This window comes from Taurulus bubalis (assembly GCF_910589615.1).
Source record: "Taurulus bubalis genome assembly, chromosome: 1".
In the NCBI taxonomy this organism is placed as follows: Eukaryota; Metazoa; Chordata; class Actinopteri; order Perciformes; family Cottidae; genus Taurulus; species Taurulus bubalis.
In genome coordinates, this window is record NC_136589.1 from 27,478,945 (window position 1) to 27,497,149 (window position 18,205).

The 18,205-nt window shown below is 41.0% G+C and overlaps 1 protein-coding gene across 1 annotated transcript in view; it reads right to left on the reverse strand.

Moving 5' to 3' along the window:
• Nucleotides 1-17,139, reverse strand: part of st6galnac5a (ST6 (alpha-N-acetyl-neuraminyl-2,3-beta-galactosyl-1,3)-N-acetylgalactosaminide alpha-2,6-sialyltransferase 5a) — a gene marked incomplete at both ends in the record, with an annotated part of 35,079 nt that extends 17,940 nt beyond the window's left edge. The window contains 2 exons of the mRNA XM_079232567.1: nucleotides 15,726-15,935; nucleotides 17,125-17,139. Of these exons, the coding sequence (XP_079088693.1) occupies nucleotides 15,726-15,935; nucleotides 17,125-17,139 (225 nt within the window). The remainder of the gene's footprint in view (nucleotides 1-15,725; nucleotides 15,936-17,124) is intronic.
• Between the last annotated feature and the right edge of the window lie 1,066 nt (nucleotides 17,140-18,205).

Consider the following 18,205-nt stretch of genomic DNA (forward strand, 5'->3'; position numbering starts at 1 on the left):
ATGTAAACAGAAACATTAGCGTAATTTATTATCATCAGCCATGTAAACACACGAGTAGGAATATTGTCTCTTTTAGAATAAGGGCATACAACGACATATGTTGTGCATGAACAACATAGAGGTGACGACCCCTTCAAGGCTTCATGAGATGATTGATTAACCAGGTAGAAAATAAAATAAGAATTCTTGCTTTACTAAATTTCTCTAATATTTGCATCCTTTCATGCAAAATAATCGCAGTTATACTTCTTAACCTCTCAATTGATTTAGTTTAAATAATCAAAGAAGTGAAAATGCTCACAACTTTCTACACATGCAACACAAGAAGCCCTGACTGAAGCAGTCACAAGCAAAAACATGTTGGGAAACGCTGATTTAGGATCCTGTATGCAGGAGGGTGACACAACGACAAACAGAATATAGGAAAAAACAAGAACCCACTTTTTCTCCTTGGAGTTGACCACAAAGTTGGAGCATCATTTCTGTGAAAAGAAAACCAAAAACTTGTACTATATTGGGCTGCATTTTGTCATCTATTACACAGGTGTTGTTGTGTGTCCAGTGTCCACCCACACTAAATCCACTCTACTCTGCTGCTCCAATCTAAAAGTTCCCAAACAGCAAATACCTCTGCAGATCATGAGATAGACGGACAGCACGACTCGGCCCTGAAGGCAAGACTCTGTGTCATTAAACCTTAACTGTCCTCACCACCTGCGCAGAGAAGGTGAGAAGAAGAATGCTGCACCTTGTTTCTTTCTCTCCCTTTTCTCCCAGATAAAACGTGAACCTCTTCCTCTTCCTCCTCACCTTGTGAGGTTGACCCGAAGAGGAGAAACACTTGCAGCGAGATTATATTAGTATGAGCTGCTAGAGAGGCCGGACACAGGCAGCCCGAAGTGTCAAGCCAGTGGGAGTGTGGAGACAATCGGGCTGCACCTTGTTACAAACCACACTCCTTTGCCTTAATTGGCTCCATATCAGCCTGCTAGCCACTGGTGCAGAATGTACAATGGTGCAGCCACTGTTTGTCCCCATAACCTCCACACAGATAGAGGAGCAGATAGCTACAGTTGTGAGGACCACACACAGACACATCCCTGTCGGAATGATTGCCTTGGCATGAATACAAAACATGAGGTGCAATTTACCAGGCCAAAGAATCTCTCACTCTCTGGGCTCTGAAATCTAGCAGGAGGTGGCGAGTGGAGAAGATGGAGGGAGAAAGCCAGGAGGAATGACAGAAGGACATTAGGAAGAGAGAGGGAGTCAAAAAGACAAAGAGAGAGGGGGAGGACGTGGCAGACAGAGGAAGGATGAGGAAGGGAGGAAAATGAAAGGCAATCTGATAGATGAAAAAGAGGAACAAGAAAAGGAGTGGCTGTCAGAGAAAGAAGCACTTTGGAGACCAACAAAACTAGGGCAGGGCCTTCAGAGACATATGGGAGGGATTTCAGGGGCATCTTTTGATGGCTGAAAAGTTAGAAATGCACACTCACTTGCAGACGCATTGAAGTCATGATAGCTGATAAGGTCATTATGCGAAGCTGTGGCCTCGAAAACATCATTAAAACATCTGCAGGATTTCTCCTCCTGAGCGCATCCAGACACCTGACGTCTGCATTTGAGGAAGATTTCACATTTTTCACAAGCGAACTCGTGGTCACCTTCGCCGGTTGTTCCCCTTACTCTTTCAGGTCAGTTGTTGAGGATGAAGGGTCATGGTGGTCACACAGGCTGAGTGGTGAACAGTTGACTGAATCGATAACGAGAAGATGATCTTGTTAAGAGAGGTCTGGTGAGGGTAATGGCTCGGAGGACTGAGCACAAGGTGTGCGCCACTATTTCACGCTCACATCACGTCCAACCCTGAACTGCAAAAGTCTCTTTCTGACACGAGATACAGCAAGTTGAAAAGGAAACTGAAAGATAAAAAGGTGCAGAATAATCCTAGCGTGAAGTAGAATATATGCACGGTGAGGGACAGCGGGAGGAAATTTGAATATGGAACTCAGGCGAACTGTTAACTGTCAAACTCCAGATGACAAGTTTGTTATTTGTGAACAAGGGCAAACAGGCAATTTTCACACTAACGCAAGAAACTTCTTCTTCCAGACTGGAGACCGGCTGCTAAGTCTTGGAGTGCGAGTGTAATAAATCCCATCGAGATAAATCCCAAAGGAGCAATTACGGTTGTGTTCTATAATATATGCAATATAACAACGAGCAAAAGAAAAACAAAAAGAAGACATCAATAACACATCGCCAATACTACAGTACTCTGAAAACATGTTCAATGCTAAATACTATAGTTGGAGCTTGTCCATTATGTGCTAGAACAGAGGATCGAGGATGATGAGACAGTAACCAAAGAGAGAGAGAGAGTGTGTGTGTGTGTGTGTGTGTGTGTGTGTGTGTGTGTGTGTGTGTGTGTGTGTGTGTGTGTGTGTGTGTACTTAAACCACCAGCTGCCAGTGACAACCCTCCTTAAGAAGAACAATCTCCTGGGAGGCCACTGATTTCCTATTTACAGGACAGGTGAGAGAGTTTTCTAATCTCTTTGTGCTTGTGTCTATCATATGTCAGTGGTGGAAAGTAACTTATTACATGTACCGAACTTATTACATGTACTAATTTTAAAGTACGTTATACTACACTCTATGACACTTCAGAGGGAATTATTCTATTTGACAGCTTTACTGACTATTGAAGAAAATGTTATACAACCATGATAAGCTTATACAATACAAAACAATCAGTGGTTTGTAAATCTTTGGATTTGTGGCCTTTTGTAAAAAAAGAAAGCAGTGTGGAGTTGGGGCAAAGCATGAGGCGATATGAAAAAGTCATGTCTGGTTTATCCTGTTTCACGATATTATCCTCATAATCACCAAAGTGACTCTCTCAAAACTCTCAAAATGGCCCGAATACATACTGGAATCACTTTACATTACATTTAGTAAAGAACAACATCCTTTTTTAGTGAAAAACAAACTATCTTAGATAAGGTAGTTATAAAATACAAAGCCTTCCTGGAAAGATAAATACAAATATCAACATTGTGTAGGTCTGTTATTTCTTCAATGATAATTCCTGTATTTTCTTTTAAAGGTTTGGTTTGGGTGTGTTTTGAAGTGTGTGTGAGGTACATTGACTCAGTATATTACCCAACAGAAGTACCGGTACGAGAAACAAAGAATGTACTGCTGTGGATGGGGGCAACCGCAAAACATGTATTAGACACCTAAAAGAAAGGTTCACCTTAAAATAATCTAAACCAGTTTATGTGTACGCTACATTTAGAATATTTCCACTGCTTTTTTCTTGCCGTCAAACCGAACTTTCCTTCGGGGATCCGAACTGAAAATGAAATGTATCTATACGTTCTATATAGATAAGTGTCACTTTCAGATCAGTTCACTTAAACCGATAATAATTCATTGAAGTGGGCCTTTCCTTTAGGGGCTACAGTATGTTTTACTTTTGCCTCGCCCACAGCAGTACATGGCTTTGCTCCTGTGCTGATACTTCTGTCAGTTTCTCAAACCTGGGGGCATGTCTATCCCATACTGTATACATTTACTATGGATAAGTACCTCTTACAACCCCACTTCAAAACACCCCAAATCTCCCTCTAATCAAGCTCTATTTTTCCCTTCTCCGCTTTTTTTCAATTCAAGTGAGGATATTCACGATTATCCGGTTCATAAAAATGCAGTGTTTCATAAAATCCACTTTTTGTGTTTCAGAGGTAAATAAGCGTTTCCACCCATTTCTAGCTTGTGCATCTACAATTTGCGCAGTGAGGGTGGAAATCCATAGGTTGGTAACCGCTGGACTGAACTACCCAACTGTATATGAAGCAGTTAAAAATAACTGACATTCTGCTTACACGATCTGGATTAACAATCTCATAATGCCATATATAATAATAATATATACCACATGGGGCATTTTTCAGCAAAATCTGTGTTTTTACTTTTGATGCTTTGAGTACATTTAGTTGATAATTCCCATGTATTTTTACTTGCAGTAAGTAGAATTTTGATTGCTGTTGTTCCCCCCCCCCAATTGCATTCCCACAAACTATGACTTTTAATAAGAAAACACTAATGAAATGAATCACGCCATTAATGTTTATTGTCGAGGTAATGCCTTTTCATTTCCTTAATGGGTGCGCACCTGAGATGTGATAATAACCGAACCGGTGATCGGGAACATTCAAATGAGCGTTACATTCACACAGGTTTATCTTTACAATGAGAGAAATAATTCCTCACATCAGTAAATGGCTGTTTGGAGGTTGTTTTCTCATTTTTTCACCAAGGTGATGAGCCTCCCCCATAAACACCGGGCTCATTAGTCTAATCCTGGGAGTATTCTGCGTGGCAGGAATTCATGAAAACATAAACAATGTGCGCACGTATGCTAACATCCTTCTGTCGTGGAGCAGCTCTCACAACATTTTATCTCTAATGAGCGCTGATCGGCAATTTTCATGTTGCTGCACACTAAAGGAAAGGTGAGTGACGCACAGTACGCAGACCGTTTTTAAATCATTTAAAAGTCAAGCAAAATAGATATTATCAGCAAAATGCACCAAAGTATCGAAGTAAAAGCGCTCATTTTGAAGAAAAAGTGATAGTGATCAATGTTTAAGCAGCATTTTACAGCAACGCATCTCCTGAGGTGAAACTATTACTTGATATATCATCAAGTAGTTTAATCTAGTGGTTCCCAACATGGGTTCTGGCCCAAGATAAATTTGGAGGAGGATTAATTGAGTAGAAAAAAAGAAAATAACAAAGTTCAGGTTCACAAATCTCTGTTCATTATTTGAACCTTTCTCAAATCAATAAATGCTTTGTGAAATATTGAATATTATTTCCTTGTTGAGCTTCAAACAAATAACTCAATGTGAGAAGTTAAGAGGGAAATTGTAGAACCGCTAATGTTGTGAAACATTTGACAAAGTGCCCAGATAGACACAGATTGTAAACGTGGCACACCCAAAAGAAATTGGGAAATACTGGTTTAATCCATAACACTGTATTGTATTTGAAACACATATCTCCTTTTTAATCTCAAAAACAAGTATGTTACACCTGTCAGATAAATGTTGTGGAGTGGAAGTTTAAAGTAGCATGAAAAGAAAATAGTCAAGTTACCCGTTGGCTCTGTGGCTGAAGTTTGTTAGAAGTATTAACACTGATATTAACGTCTTTGCAGCTGATAACTTTCCTCTCGGTTATTAGCGGAGCATCTGATGCTATTATCATCATCATCATCATCATCAAGGCCTTTGTTGCATTATTAACGAAATGATGATGAGGACAGATTACGAGCCGAGGAAGTGGAGTCATCTTCGGCTCATAAATAGAGAGATATTCTTTTGCATTTGTGGAATAAGCCCCTACATCTGTTAATCTCTGTTCATGTTATGAGCCAGATGTCTTTTTATCATTACTTTTCACTGTAAAAAAAAAAAGCATTTTCAGTTTTAAATACCTTTTTTGTTTCAATCCAAAACTTTTCTTCCCAGCTCAGTGTTAAGGTTTGAAGCTTAACTTTGTAGAGTTTCAAAGCATCACCAGTGAGGTGGAGGAAATGTAGGTATTTAGGAGCCACTTCTAATAACCAAAGCAGAGCGCTTCGATTGAAACAACTGAGTGATGACGAGCGCTGAAGCAACTCTACTCCCAGTTCCTTTTGTTTATCTCGACTGCAAATAACTGCAGTTTGAGAAGAGGCAGAAGTTTCAAAGGAGTTCCTCCATGAATAAAAAGTGAATCCCTGCTGGCAAGATAAGAAAGATAATCAAGTGCTGTTCCAAAAGTTTATATCAGATTGTTTTGGCAAAAAAAGGAATTTAATTCATTTCATGACAAAGCAGTTCGAGCAACCTGTTTTAAAAACAACTGGCCGGCAAACAATGAACACAAATCACACTTGATATTGAGCTTATTATTACAAAGAATTGGTTCTACAAAGAAGCTGTGGGGCTCTAATTTATTTGTTTGTTGTTATATATAAATATATATTTTTAGAACATCAAAGAAGCATTGGAAAAGACTGTAATGAGTTTATTCTTCTTTGACTATGTTTTGTCAATTCAACCTGGATTTATTGGGGTTTTTTTAAGTCTCGTGGCTTCGCTGCAACTTTAAACAGAATACTTTTGAGTCCCATTCATTATTCCCATGAACAATGTTACGCGATTCACAGCTCTTCTACAGCATGAAATCGATATTGAGCTCTCCTCGTCAGATCATCAGTCCGAAAGACGACCAACTGCATAACCTTTGATAAAAAAAAATCTGAAGCACGAGTCTGTATGCATACAATTCGACTCCCCAAGTTGTGAGGAAGCATCACAAGTCAGAATGTTAAACTGTGTGCAGCCGACAGCGAGTGGAAGTTAAGGATCAGGATGTTGGGAAAACCGACAAACCATCTGCAGCTTAAATCTACTTTTGGGTCAATGTTAATTGAATTCAAGAACTAGAACGCTGCGTTTTGCTCACAAATTCAACAACGGAGTGTTTTGAAATTGCTAGCGCTCTGATTCACGACCTCTAACTTGCTTCTTCTTCATGGCAACGGCAGCCGAGGCTTCTGGTTATTGTAGTATTTAGACCCGCCTATCGTGCCAAAATGACGGATTTAAAATTTGAGGTCATAAAAATAAGGTTGATAGATTATACAGGAATTACAATGCGGGTATTGTTGGAAGAAACATGTTTCCTCCTACTTCAAATCTTTATCTAATCCTTTTTTTTTTTAACTGCAGGAAAGAAGGAGCTCTTTTGATAAAATTTTGTTGAGCTGGTGAGGTTTTACTCCACATCAACGACACCCTGCGCCTCCCCGCCAAAAATCAATTTAGGCGTACTGACAATCATGTCAATTTCCACTGTTGACCTACATGTCACTGTGACCCACTTGCCCACAGAGGCTTGTCCAAGGTCTCAATGAAGTTAAAATCTGAGGCGAACACTGCAATGTTTACAAACCTCCTCAATTCTCCAGGAAAATGGGGGTGAAAGAGGTGCTGCTGTATCTGCAGGCAAGAAATATACTTTCTGAAACAAAGAATTCAACAGTCACGCCCGCTTCCCACAGTGACTGACAAGGTGTGAATAAGTGTGGAAAGCAGTACGGACAAATTCTATCCTCCAAACTCCTCAAATTATTACTTTCCTCTACGTTCACTGCAGAACCACACAAACAACTCTGCTGAGGCAGCAAGCGATCAGAGAAGAGACGGAGCAACCAGGACCAATTACTGCAGACTCACCTCGGCTCCATGTTTATGAATCAGCTGGTCGTCATTACACAGCAGGAGACGGCTCTGTCTACATGTGTGCTATATGCAAGTGAAGTATCCTATTTTGAAGCCAGTATATTGATACTTTTTTTATTCATTTGAATTCAATTAAATGCATTTTGTATAGCCCAAAATCACAAATTTGCCAGAGGGCTTTACAATCTGTACACATACGCTTCAAATCAATATGTCTTTCAGTTTAATGATCGACTGTTAACTGGAGACTCAGCCCAAGACGTGCCAAGTGGCAACAGGTAAATGGGGTATGTTGTTGTCAAGCAACTGCGAGTCTCCAGCTTAACTTCTCCATGGCAAAGAATAAGCAAGTCTCTGAACACTATTCCTTCCACACAGATTCCCTCATGTGGTGTTTTAGTAATGGTGCTGTCACACATGTTACACCATTATCTCCCATGTGTCCAACTGGGTTGAGATCTGAGGACTACGAAGGCCACAGGATACGATTCAGATAATGTTCGTACTCATTAAACCATTCAGTGAGCCCTCAAGCATCTGCATTTGTTATTCACACTCATTTCTTCAGATGTTCTCTTCATTTGGATGTAGATTTGGACTTTTCCAGTGCAGGAGCCGACGCATCACATGAAATTGCTCTGAGAGCGTATGAGGTATCTACAATATCTGTTTTACACTACAGAGACATCAAAACACCCTGCTGTCCTTCCAGCAGAGAGAAAGGAAGAGGAGGCGGAAGCAGCTCCTTATAATTTCCAGGAAAAAATGCTTACTCCTCAACACCAGTGGAGGTGTAATCAGTCGCCTCCTCAGTGAGAGCGGGAGACCAAAGACTTTCCGATGAACAACCATGACACTGTCTCCTCGTGGTGGAATGCACATCAAAGTGTGCTGTGTAATTGAGACCGTTTCGACTGAAGGCAGATATCTTGGTGCATGCAACGATTTAATGTCAAATCAGCAAAAAAAACACTTCAGTCGCTTACAGGAGAGGTTTCTTCTACATCTTTTGTTCAGTAATTTCTTGTTTATAAGAAAGCATTGCCAAATGTAACTCAGCTCATCCTTTGCTCTTTTATTTCCTCAAGCAGCTCATTGTTTGGGCAAACCCCAGGCCTCTGTAATTAATAACCTTGGTATTCAATATGTTTGGTTAGAACCACATTGATATCCTTGGTATCCAATATGTTTCTAATCTGGGTTTTGAGGGACACTCAGGGCATACAGAAAGAGATTATGCCAAAATGTAAATTATGGTTTGATCATTCCTCACTCCCACCTTGTAAAACATGCTCATTAATCACGTCTAAAGAGCAGAGTGATGGAGACGGCCTCGTAGGTCTGCGGAGCAAGAAGAAGGAGCAGCAAAGAAATTGGGTTTCATTGCGATGCTTCCTGCAAGCCGTCTCTTTGCATTGGCCCTCAACGACGCGGATGCCGGCGGCGCATCATCATCCATCTCCGGATGTTGTGCCAAAAGGTATCATCCATTTATCATAGTTTAACCTTTTCAGATCCTTCACAGGTCTCTCAGGGGCCATATAAGAAGAGTGCCCCACAGGCAACAGCTTACCGGGCACCAAAGGTTAAGACATGCAGAGGCATGAAATCACCATTCAGCTCATGACACACGTCTCAAGAAATTTCCCTCCACTTCCTTTATGTTGAAAATGTATGACTTCACCAGCGATTCCCTCACCAAAGAATGCCAAAAGGCACAGAGTGTGAGATTGCTTGGTTGAGTGAATGCTTATCGAGAGGCAGCGCCCTCCTTCCCATCCCACTATTCTTCCATAATTGCTTTCCAGGCCTGCATTGGAAAGTGCCTGAAGCTGTGTTATGTTTGGCGGAAGCAGAATGCACTGGAGATAAGTTGAAATCCAAGACTATACCACAATTGGGACCACTGTGGCATAACGAAACCACTATTCTCATCTCTTAGTCGAAATGGAGCATTTCCAGTATTCTAACAAGGTCTCTGCATACAAATAGTAGTTACCTTGAGCAAATGTTACATGAAGTTTGCGTTGTATTTTAAAAATCTAAATTGTAAAAAACACAAAAGGCAGACCTCACACACACACACACACGCACACGCACACGCACACGCACACGCACACGCACACGCACATCACTGCAGTCTGTACTCTCTCCTCAACCGGTCATCAGTCCACACCCGCAGACTAATCCACTGGCATCAGCTCATCTATTGAACTATCATTGGGAAAACCCCCACATATCTCCGCTCTCTACTCATCATCTCCAAACAGTAACCGCAATTTACGCTCTAGCAATTTCATCAACATGGTCATCCCAAAAGTCTGCAGCGCCTTCATTCATTTCTCATTCCAGTTTGCAGCTCTGAGCGACTGGAATGAGTTGCAGAAGAAGCTCAAACTCCACACCCTGGTAATCCTCCTTCAATAACTTATTACAAACAATAGTCCTTGATCCCTGCAACTGTTTCTGAGTTTACTTCTCCTATATTTTTAAACATATTGCACATTTTTCTATGAGATTGATCGAGATGTTTCCATGTTTTATTTGTTTTATAACGACGTGGTGCCTTTTTGGCCAGGTTGTCAATGTAAATGAGAACTGGTTCTCAATTGACTCATCTGGTTGAATGAAGGTAAAATAAATACATTTCTTCCACCACTGTCACAAACACAGTATCTATTCTACTATCCAGCTGGCTGATTGCAAAGCAACATCCCAATGAACAGTGAAACATGGCTTTGTTGCTCAGAGAAAATCGTAGAAGAGGTAGCTGTCTGAGATGAAATATTTAACTTCTCACTTCACTTCTCCAGCTGTCAGTAAAGCTGTGGGTTGGAGAGGGATGACTTGTCATGTCTCCTTGGCAAAGATGGCTTTGTTCTCCTTGGCGTATGCCTTCAAGCTGTGTGTACCTAGAGCCCAGATATGTCTAAAACAAACTGTGTCCAGTGTTTGTGCAGAAGAATCTGTTCTGTAAATGTCTCGTGTCATGTTACTGGGATTGTCTGCAGCTGCACAACAGCTTCTGGCTGTGGTCGGTGTCACTCGGTTCACTACTTTGATCCAGACTGAAATTATCTCTTTTCAACTATTGTCAGGAAATTTGGGACACACATTTATAGTTTCTGAAAGATGAATCATACAAACTTTGCAAGTAAGTCAACATGTTCACTAAATTCTGTGAAATATCTCAAAATCTATTCATTTTCACAAACTTTGGTTTCAACATTAACGCTCCTCAGAGGATGAAACTTCAAGACATTGGTGATCAGCTGACTTTTCACCATTTGCAATCATCAATTCAAAGTTGCAATTTGTCAAATACTTTCTTTACAACCAAATACCTGCAAAACTAATGCTATTCCAGTTTGGTAAACTCCAACTTAAAAGATGATGAACATGGTAAATACTACCGACTATACATGAGCAACAATCATTGTGCAAGCAAAAAACTAAATTTAAGTTGCGTCAACCTGAAATTATGCATTATATTAAAAGACTTCACACATATTTACAAGAGTAATGGTAAAAGATGAATGATGAAAATCAGAAATAGAAAGTAGAGAATAACAAGTAATTATATAATAACAAATTACTTGTGTGCAAAATCAGCAGCAGTCAACATCTCTTGTTCAGCTTCATCAGTTTTTTTTTTTTAACAATCCATCATCAGTTTTTTTTTTTTTTTTTCACCATCCATTGTGAATCTGACAATGTTAGAGTGCAATACTAAATCTGTGGAGTACTCTTTGTCTTGTTTGTTAAAAGTGCATAATACATGATCGGCAGCAACGGTGCTAACAGCGGAACAAACAACGGAACAAACAACGGAAAACATGCCGACAGAGCTACCGATAATAATCTGAGGAGGAACCGGGCAGCAGTACACTTTTGCGATAACGCTGTCAGTTTGGGCTGTGGTTATCAGCTGCAACCGTCGTATGAGCGCTGTGCAGAGCGGAGGTCATGAGCCGACCAGTGGGGCACCCTCAGCATGTGCGGCCAGCCCGGCAAAAAATGAAAAGCCCAGAGAAGCTCCAATAACAACACACACAACGTCATTCTCTGCTCAGGTCCAGCTTACTCCACTATGTCTATACATAGCAAATAGTTGTTTGCTGCTATATTAATGCTCTGAATGCCGTATATTGCTCCTTTTAACAACCAAACGTTCAACCTTAAATCATATGAAAATATCTTGTGTCTGGTTAGACGTGTCAAGTCAGCCAGGTTCAAGGCTTTCCAGCGTGACATCAGGGTTTGATAAAACTCCCCTCTTCTGCATCAAACCCTCCTCCATTAGTTTGCCTCCACCTGTCTCGCATGATAACAGTTAGGAATCGGCATGATACCGATGTCAGAGGGTCAGAGGGAGATGGTTATGGCACCTCATCCTTCTATCTCCACAGTGAGATGGGTGAGAGTGATTTCCTGTCCTCCTCCCTCCTCCTTCCTTCCTCCTCGAGAAAATAAAACTGAGGATCCTGCTCTAAGAAAGGAAACCCCATGGGATTCAACTCTATTTTCCACTCTCATATTCGGCATCCTTCCATCTCTTGTCTCATTCTCGCTGGCTGAACCTTTCCACGGTCCTGTATTCTTTTTTATCATTCTCTCCATCCTTACCCTTTCTAGGTTTTGTCCTCTTCTCTCATTCTCTTTGCCTTACCCTTCAAGAGTTTCTTTTCCTTTTCATCTCCTTCCCAAGTTTCTTTCTTTGCTTGCTTATCTCGCCCCTCCTACAGTCTTCACAGCTCAGGGCCAACTAATGCTGCTGCATAAATAAGAAATAAATATATTTAAATAGATTAATCAATTAAACTTCATTCTGACTCAAATCAAAACATATTGCATTGAAAATACTTGGTACACAAGATGGAAATGTATTTCAGAGGCATAAATAATGTCTGTAACATACAAAAATAAATCTTAAAATTTCAGTTCATCACTCGATAGAGAGAAAAATAAATCTTGGCTAAAAGTCGGCAAAAAACTTAAAGGCTTCAAAATGTTTTCTGGGTTGTGATGAGTTTAATACTCTGGAGGAAGATAAAGTGAAACGGTCAAAGGCTGACTGGCACTGAACCCTGCATGCCAGCCAGCTGATATCTTGGAAAGATCAATATGGCAGAGAGGGCAGCAGGCAAAGATGAAGAAGACAAATGTTCCTGTCAGAGTTTTTTTCCCAGCACCAATCATTCAGCACTGCAGGAGGACAAATGTGAATCAAAGGCCGATAACTTTCTCACTTCTGGATATTACTGAGAAAGTTCATCCATGTTGTCAAACACAATGCTTCAGAAAACTGAACGCTAAGTATTTGAAGGTTGGACTGCATTATGCACTTCCACATGCCATAGTCGCAAAGTGCATTTGAATCATAAAGTATTGATTGCAGCTTGCAGAGGCGGAATGTCAATGGTGATATAATAGTAGGTTTGAAGAAGCATAAATGATGTTCAGTGGAGCCGTGGCCCTAATTGATGTCCCTTGTCGCTAAAATGTCAATAGGTTTATTGCCAAGAGAAAAAATAAATTGGTGGTTTACTCATGGTGCTCGGCTGCTCCCGTCAGAGGGGGGAAATCGATTCTCATCCAAAGCTAGGTTTACTGACGCATTACAGACAAATCCTCATCAAATCAAAACGTACACTGTCACTGAATATTGGCATTTCAGGCAGTGAGAAAACAGATGCCGCTGTGAGCCCCGTCAGCTGCCTTAAAATATGAATGACTTATTTCAAATATATTTGTGCACCGATTAAATTCTGAAAGATGCAAGACTTAGCTTTTTAAGACCAAGAGCTGAAACAGCCTCTGGCATATTGACCGCAACAAATATTTCGGTCAGCTATATTTCAATGTTCTGTCTCACACCAAGTCCATCATCCACATGCCACTCATCAACAAAGTCACAACATTACAATAGTTCCTTCAATGAAAATTCTTGGTAACCGAATACCAACAAAATTACTGAGCTCTCGAGACAGCAGCCGTACCACCCGCCAGTCCATTAATGTAACTTATACTGCATTGGATGTCTGCACGAGGAGGCGTGTTCACACATCATGGTTGATTTAGGTCAAGGCCCTCGTGGCCGTGTGGACACAAGTATCATTTCAACTATTCTAATCTTCACAGCTACGTGCTGAACTCCAACTGCTTGGTTTTCCGCCTCAAGACTAAACATTTCAGGGCGCTCTGGTTGCCGAGGGCATAAGGTGCTGACCATGAACCACAGCATCCTGGTTTGCATCCAGCTGGGGACTTTTGCTGGATGTCATCTCTCGTCTCTCTCCTGCCTCAGTTTATCTATCTGCGATCTCTGTAAGATATCAAATGCCTTAAAAATAAAACAAAAAGAGAATTGCCTGGCATGTAACTTGATTAAATGAGGGCAAAAAAAAAATAAACAATACAAGGAAACACACACATACACAAAGTACAAAGTACAAGGTGTCATACATAAAGTGAGCTGTGAGTTCACTGTGCACATATCCAGCATGCATTTCCTGCAGACAGAGCCGAGAGACTCAAAAGGGAAACTTAAGTGGACAGACGAACAGCATTTCTCCTGAGGAAACTCTGCCAGCTGAACTTTTCACAGTCATCAACATGCGAGGTTTCCTCGCTTGCTGGTTCCTGCACCAAAGAGATTTCTTTTAATGAATAATAGTTCCACCTTCTGTTGCCAAACTGCATTACTTTGTCACAAGATTAAGTGACTCTTCAAAGCCCCTGGTGTTTAATTTAGCAAAAGTTCACTTCCCAAGCAGGATACTTTTCTGACATTTACAAACAAGGTGCTTACTTCCAAATCTGTCTAGCAGATACATGTCCATGCTGCTTATTTGTCTCTTCCACACAGCAACAGCCTCCTGAGCAGGGAGGAGGCTGTCAAATTACTCTTATGCAAATCAACCTGTGACATAATATGATGATTTAAAGAATGCGTTCAGCAGCAAAAACATTGTTTTCTTAAAAATAGATGGAAGCACCAATTAGCCCTGCCATTCAAAATGTTATTAGTCCTGCCAGTGATGGATTACTGAATGAACCTCCAGGACTCAGGTCCAGATGTCCCCTGCCCTCTGGCTCCTGGGCCCCAGGTTGAAGTAACTGTTTACATGTATTGGTTAAAAGTCAATGAAATGACAACAAAGAGACACAAAACTACACAGAGAAGAAAAGAGAGTAAAATATTAGCAAATTGACTACAAAGAGACGCAAAATGAAGACAGCAATGCAAAACATGTCTTGCTCAAGGACACATCGACATGGACTAGCGGAGTGGGGGCTTGAACCACTGATCCTCTGATTGAAAGACGGGCATGCAATACTACAGAGGGGTGCAAAACTATTTTTTTTAAAGAAACAAATTGACTTCAAAGAAAGATATAGCAACTCAACAGAAACACCAAAATGAAACCAAAGTGAAGCAAAACAACTCCAAAGAGACACCACATCACTACAGAAAGATGCAAAACAAACCCAGAGAGATCCAAAAGGACAGTGAAGTAACACACATAACAACAACAAAGACACACAGAAATACTACAGAGATTCAAAACAACTATAAAGAAATGCTAAATGCCAGAGAGATGCAAAACAAGTACAAACTTACACAAGGGGACTACAAAGAGCCACACTAAACTACAAGAGACAAAGAGACAAACATCTGCTTCAGTTATGTCTCTTTCAGTCCGGGGCTCATTGTCTCTAAATCTGTCTATGAGTCAGCCCAAAACTGTACATTTCTTTCAATCTTAAACATCTCACATCCAATGGTTGGAGAACTGTTCCATTCTTCCTTTGGCTCAGTGGTGCGGACCGCTACACAAACCGCCCAACATCCCATCACCCAAATTGCCTACAGAGAAGCACGCCATCTTGTATGTTGCCTAAAAAAAGTCTCTACTTGCAGCACGCCAGTACTCACATTGATTGTTTTCTCCTGGCCCATACATGGAAGTCAATACACCCCTGCTGTGACGTCAGGGTTCACCTCTCTGCAGGTCTCCTGGGCTTACCAATTAGAGCGCAAGAATGCAGCCAGGGATTTCATTTGTAGCCTAAACTGTTATTAGTAACGACAGGTTGGTATCGAGTGTGGTGCAACACTGTGCTGGAGAAAATTGTGATAAATGACAGAGGGGTGAGACTCTCACTAAAGACCTGTGCAGATAGATGACTGCTGGTCATTAGACAGGAGGAGAGAGAGAGAGAGAGAGAGAGAGAGAGAGAGAGAGAGAGAGAGAGAGAGAGAGAGAGAGAGAGCGCGCGTGTGTATGTGTGTGTGGGGGGGGAAGTAAGAAACTGGCTTCACTTTCCTCCATCTCTGCAGCGACTCAGACACCATTTGGAGCCCTTCGCCCGCCTCCTCCCTGCATTCCGGGAGACGCACACAAACACATCTGTTTACCTTATGGTCGATGATGCCACTGTATCCCTGGAGGACCGGGGGGTGAGGCTTGGCCACCCTGACGGAGGCTTCAGTGGGCCGCCGCAGCTGTTCATGCTGTCGGATGTGCGTGTCGTTAGCGTCCCTGGAAGCGCCGTTGAAGCTGCCGTTGTACACGAGGAACAAGCTCGCGCACAGGAGGAGCACGAGGAGCACGGCTATCCCATGGCGCTGACACAAAGACACAAACAGATGCTGTCCAATTATTCCAGTAGCAGCGGACTGAGTATGGGCTGCACCACCATCATTCTGTCAACATCACCCCAACTTCCTGGATGCCATGTCACGTGCGACCAAAACTTCAACAAAAAAGAAAACCAGAAAAAGAAAAAAAAAACACTTATCCACTATTTGAGGGCACAGGCTGAATCGTGATATCGACAAGACGCCAGAAGGTCGTTAGTGTTCATCTTTACTTAGTTTGCATGAATATATTGTAATGTTCAGGTCCTTACAGGAGAACATCTGCACGGTTACAATACACGATAAAGTAAAGTTCATGTCCATATCTTGACCTTGTAAGTGAAAAGGTGATTCAGTTTGAGCCTTGACCTTGTTCACTATGAATCACTATTCAATCACAGATGCTTCTCTTGCCTCTATATGGAGTTCAGACACATATTCATTCCATCCTGGCCTAAGATTATGTTGTTTAGCCCTTTTTTTGGAAAATAATTTACTTACATTATTGAGACAGTTCACAATGTTATCATACATTACACACAGATCACTATTATGATTTTGATTTTTACAGTTAATGTTGCCACACATAATTGCATCAAGTGGTATATCAATATTTCCGAGGCTCTTATCAGTTTGTGACTTGTAAAGCAATAAATCATCTTCTGTGATCTTTGCCCAATCTACTTTAAAATGTTGTTCATAATTATCATTATTATTACTGGTCAAAACAGGTAGGTTCTCAACATTTAGTCTCATAGAGACAGGTATGTGGTCAAATCAAAAGCCAGTGACACTTTTGATTTGTTTTGTTTTAATTGTGTGCATCAATTTGTTTCCTGTTACGCAACATGCATTAGTACAATACATATTAAACCAACAAAAAAACATAATGCACTTAAAAAAAAAAAAAAAGATTTACGCAACTGCATTAAGCGCAGGAAAGGATAACGCAGGGCGCGCTGTGCTCCATGCTGTAGTGTTTATTATAAGAAAAAGCCGGAGCTTAGAGCCAAACAGAGCGCCCAGCTGGATGCCCATTGTTCAGATCCTAATCTTTTGATCCGACACAATACACACAGCAGCGTTACGGCAATTGAAGTGCACTTCCCTGAACAATGCTGGATGTAAAAGCGAATACAAACAACTGCATATAGTGCTGCACGACAGAAACCTTTACCATAGGTGTCTTCATGTTGTAGCGCGCTGTCTTATCGCCGTGGCTCAGTGCGTCGGACTCCACTTTCTCTCATCTGTTCGCATCCCAGATCCTCTTCCTCTCCGTCCGCGCTGAGCCAGTCCGCCTGCTGCTGTCTGTGTGTCTTCAGACCGGAGCCCAGGCGCAATTCATACTGTGGAGACCGAGGGGACAGATGTTCACTATTGCACCTCTGCTGGGTCTTAAAGCCCCCCGAGTTAGAGGGGCTGATGAGTGGAGAGACGCAGCGCAGTTAATTAAAGAGACTACCTGCAAGAGGGCGATAAGGCCGTTTTGTTTAACGGTTATTTCGTGCTGAGCAGTATTTGATGGACATCTCTGCTCGGATTACTCAGGAGTAAGGTGAACCTGCCTGCACCATGTCTGACGTAAAAGAGCCAACACTGAGCCTCTGGTAATCAGAGGTGGAATGTAACCAGGTATTTTTACTTAACTACTGCACTTCTGCACACTTAAAGTACTTCAACTTGACTACTTGAGTATTTCCATTTCATGCCACTTCATATGCTATACCACTACATTTCACATTTCAGAAAGATTATGCTTTTTACTCCACTGCATTTATTTACTAATATGTGTTAACAATAGCTCCACCTGGACTAACTATAAGACTAATGCTTACATTTAACCCTGATAGTGTTTTATATAGTTTTATATAGTATATAGTGGTATAGTCCTTTTATGTTTGATATTTTAAGTACATTTTGCACAAACGTTGTTTCCCTTTCAGTAAGTAAAATGTTCAATACATTACTTTCACTTGTAAATACTTTTTTTCTTCTTCTATCCATCAAAGCATCAGTCAACAGCTGTTGGTCCATGATCCAGCTTTCTCTTTTATTCAATGTACATTTCATTTTCTCGTTTTGTCTTTCTATTGTTTCATAAATTAAAAAAGGGCACGCTGAAAAAGGTTAGTTTTAACACCACTGAGGTATATTGTGATTACGTCTTTTCTTTTTTTATATAATCTTCCTTTTTTATGAAATATGCATTCTTAAAAGCGAACGTGAAAAAACGCGTTCGTTTTTTAAGTAGAGCT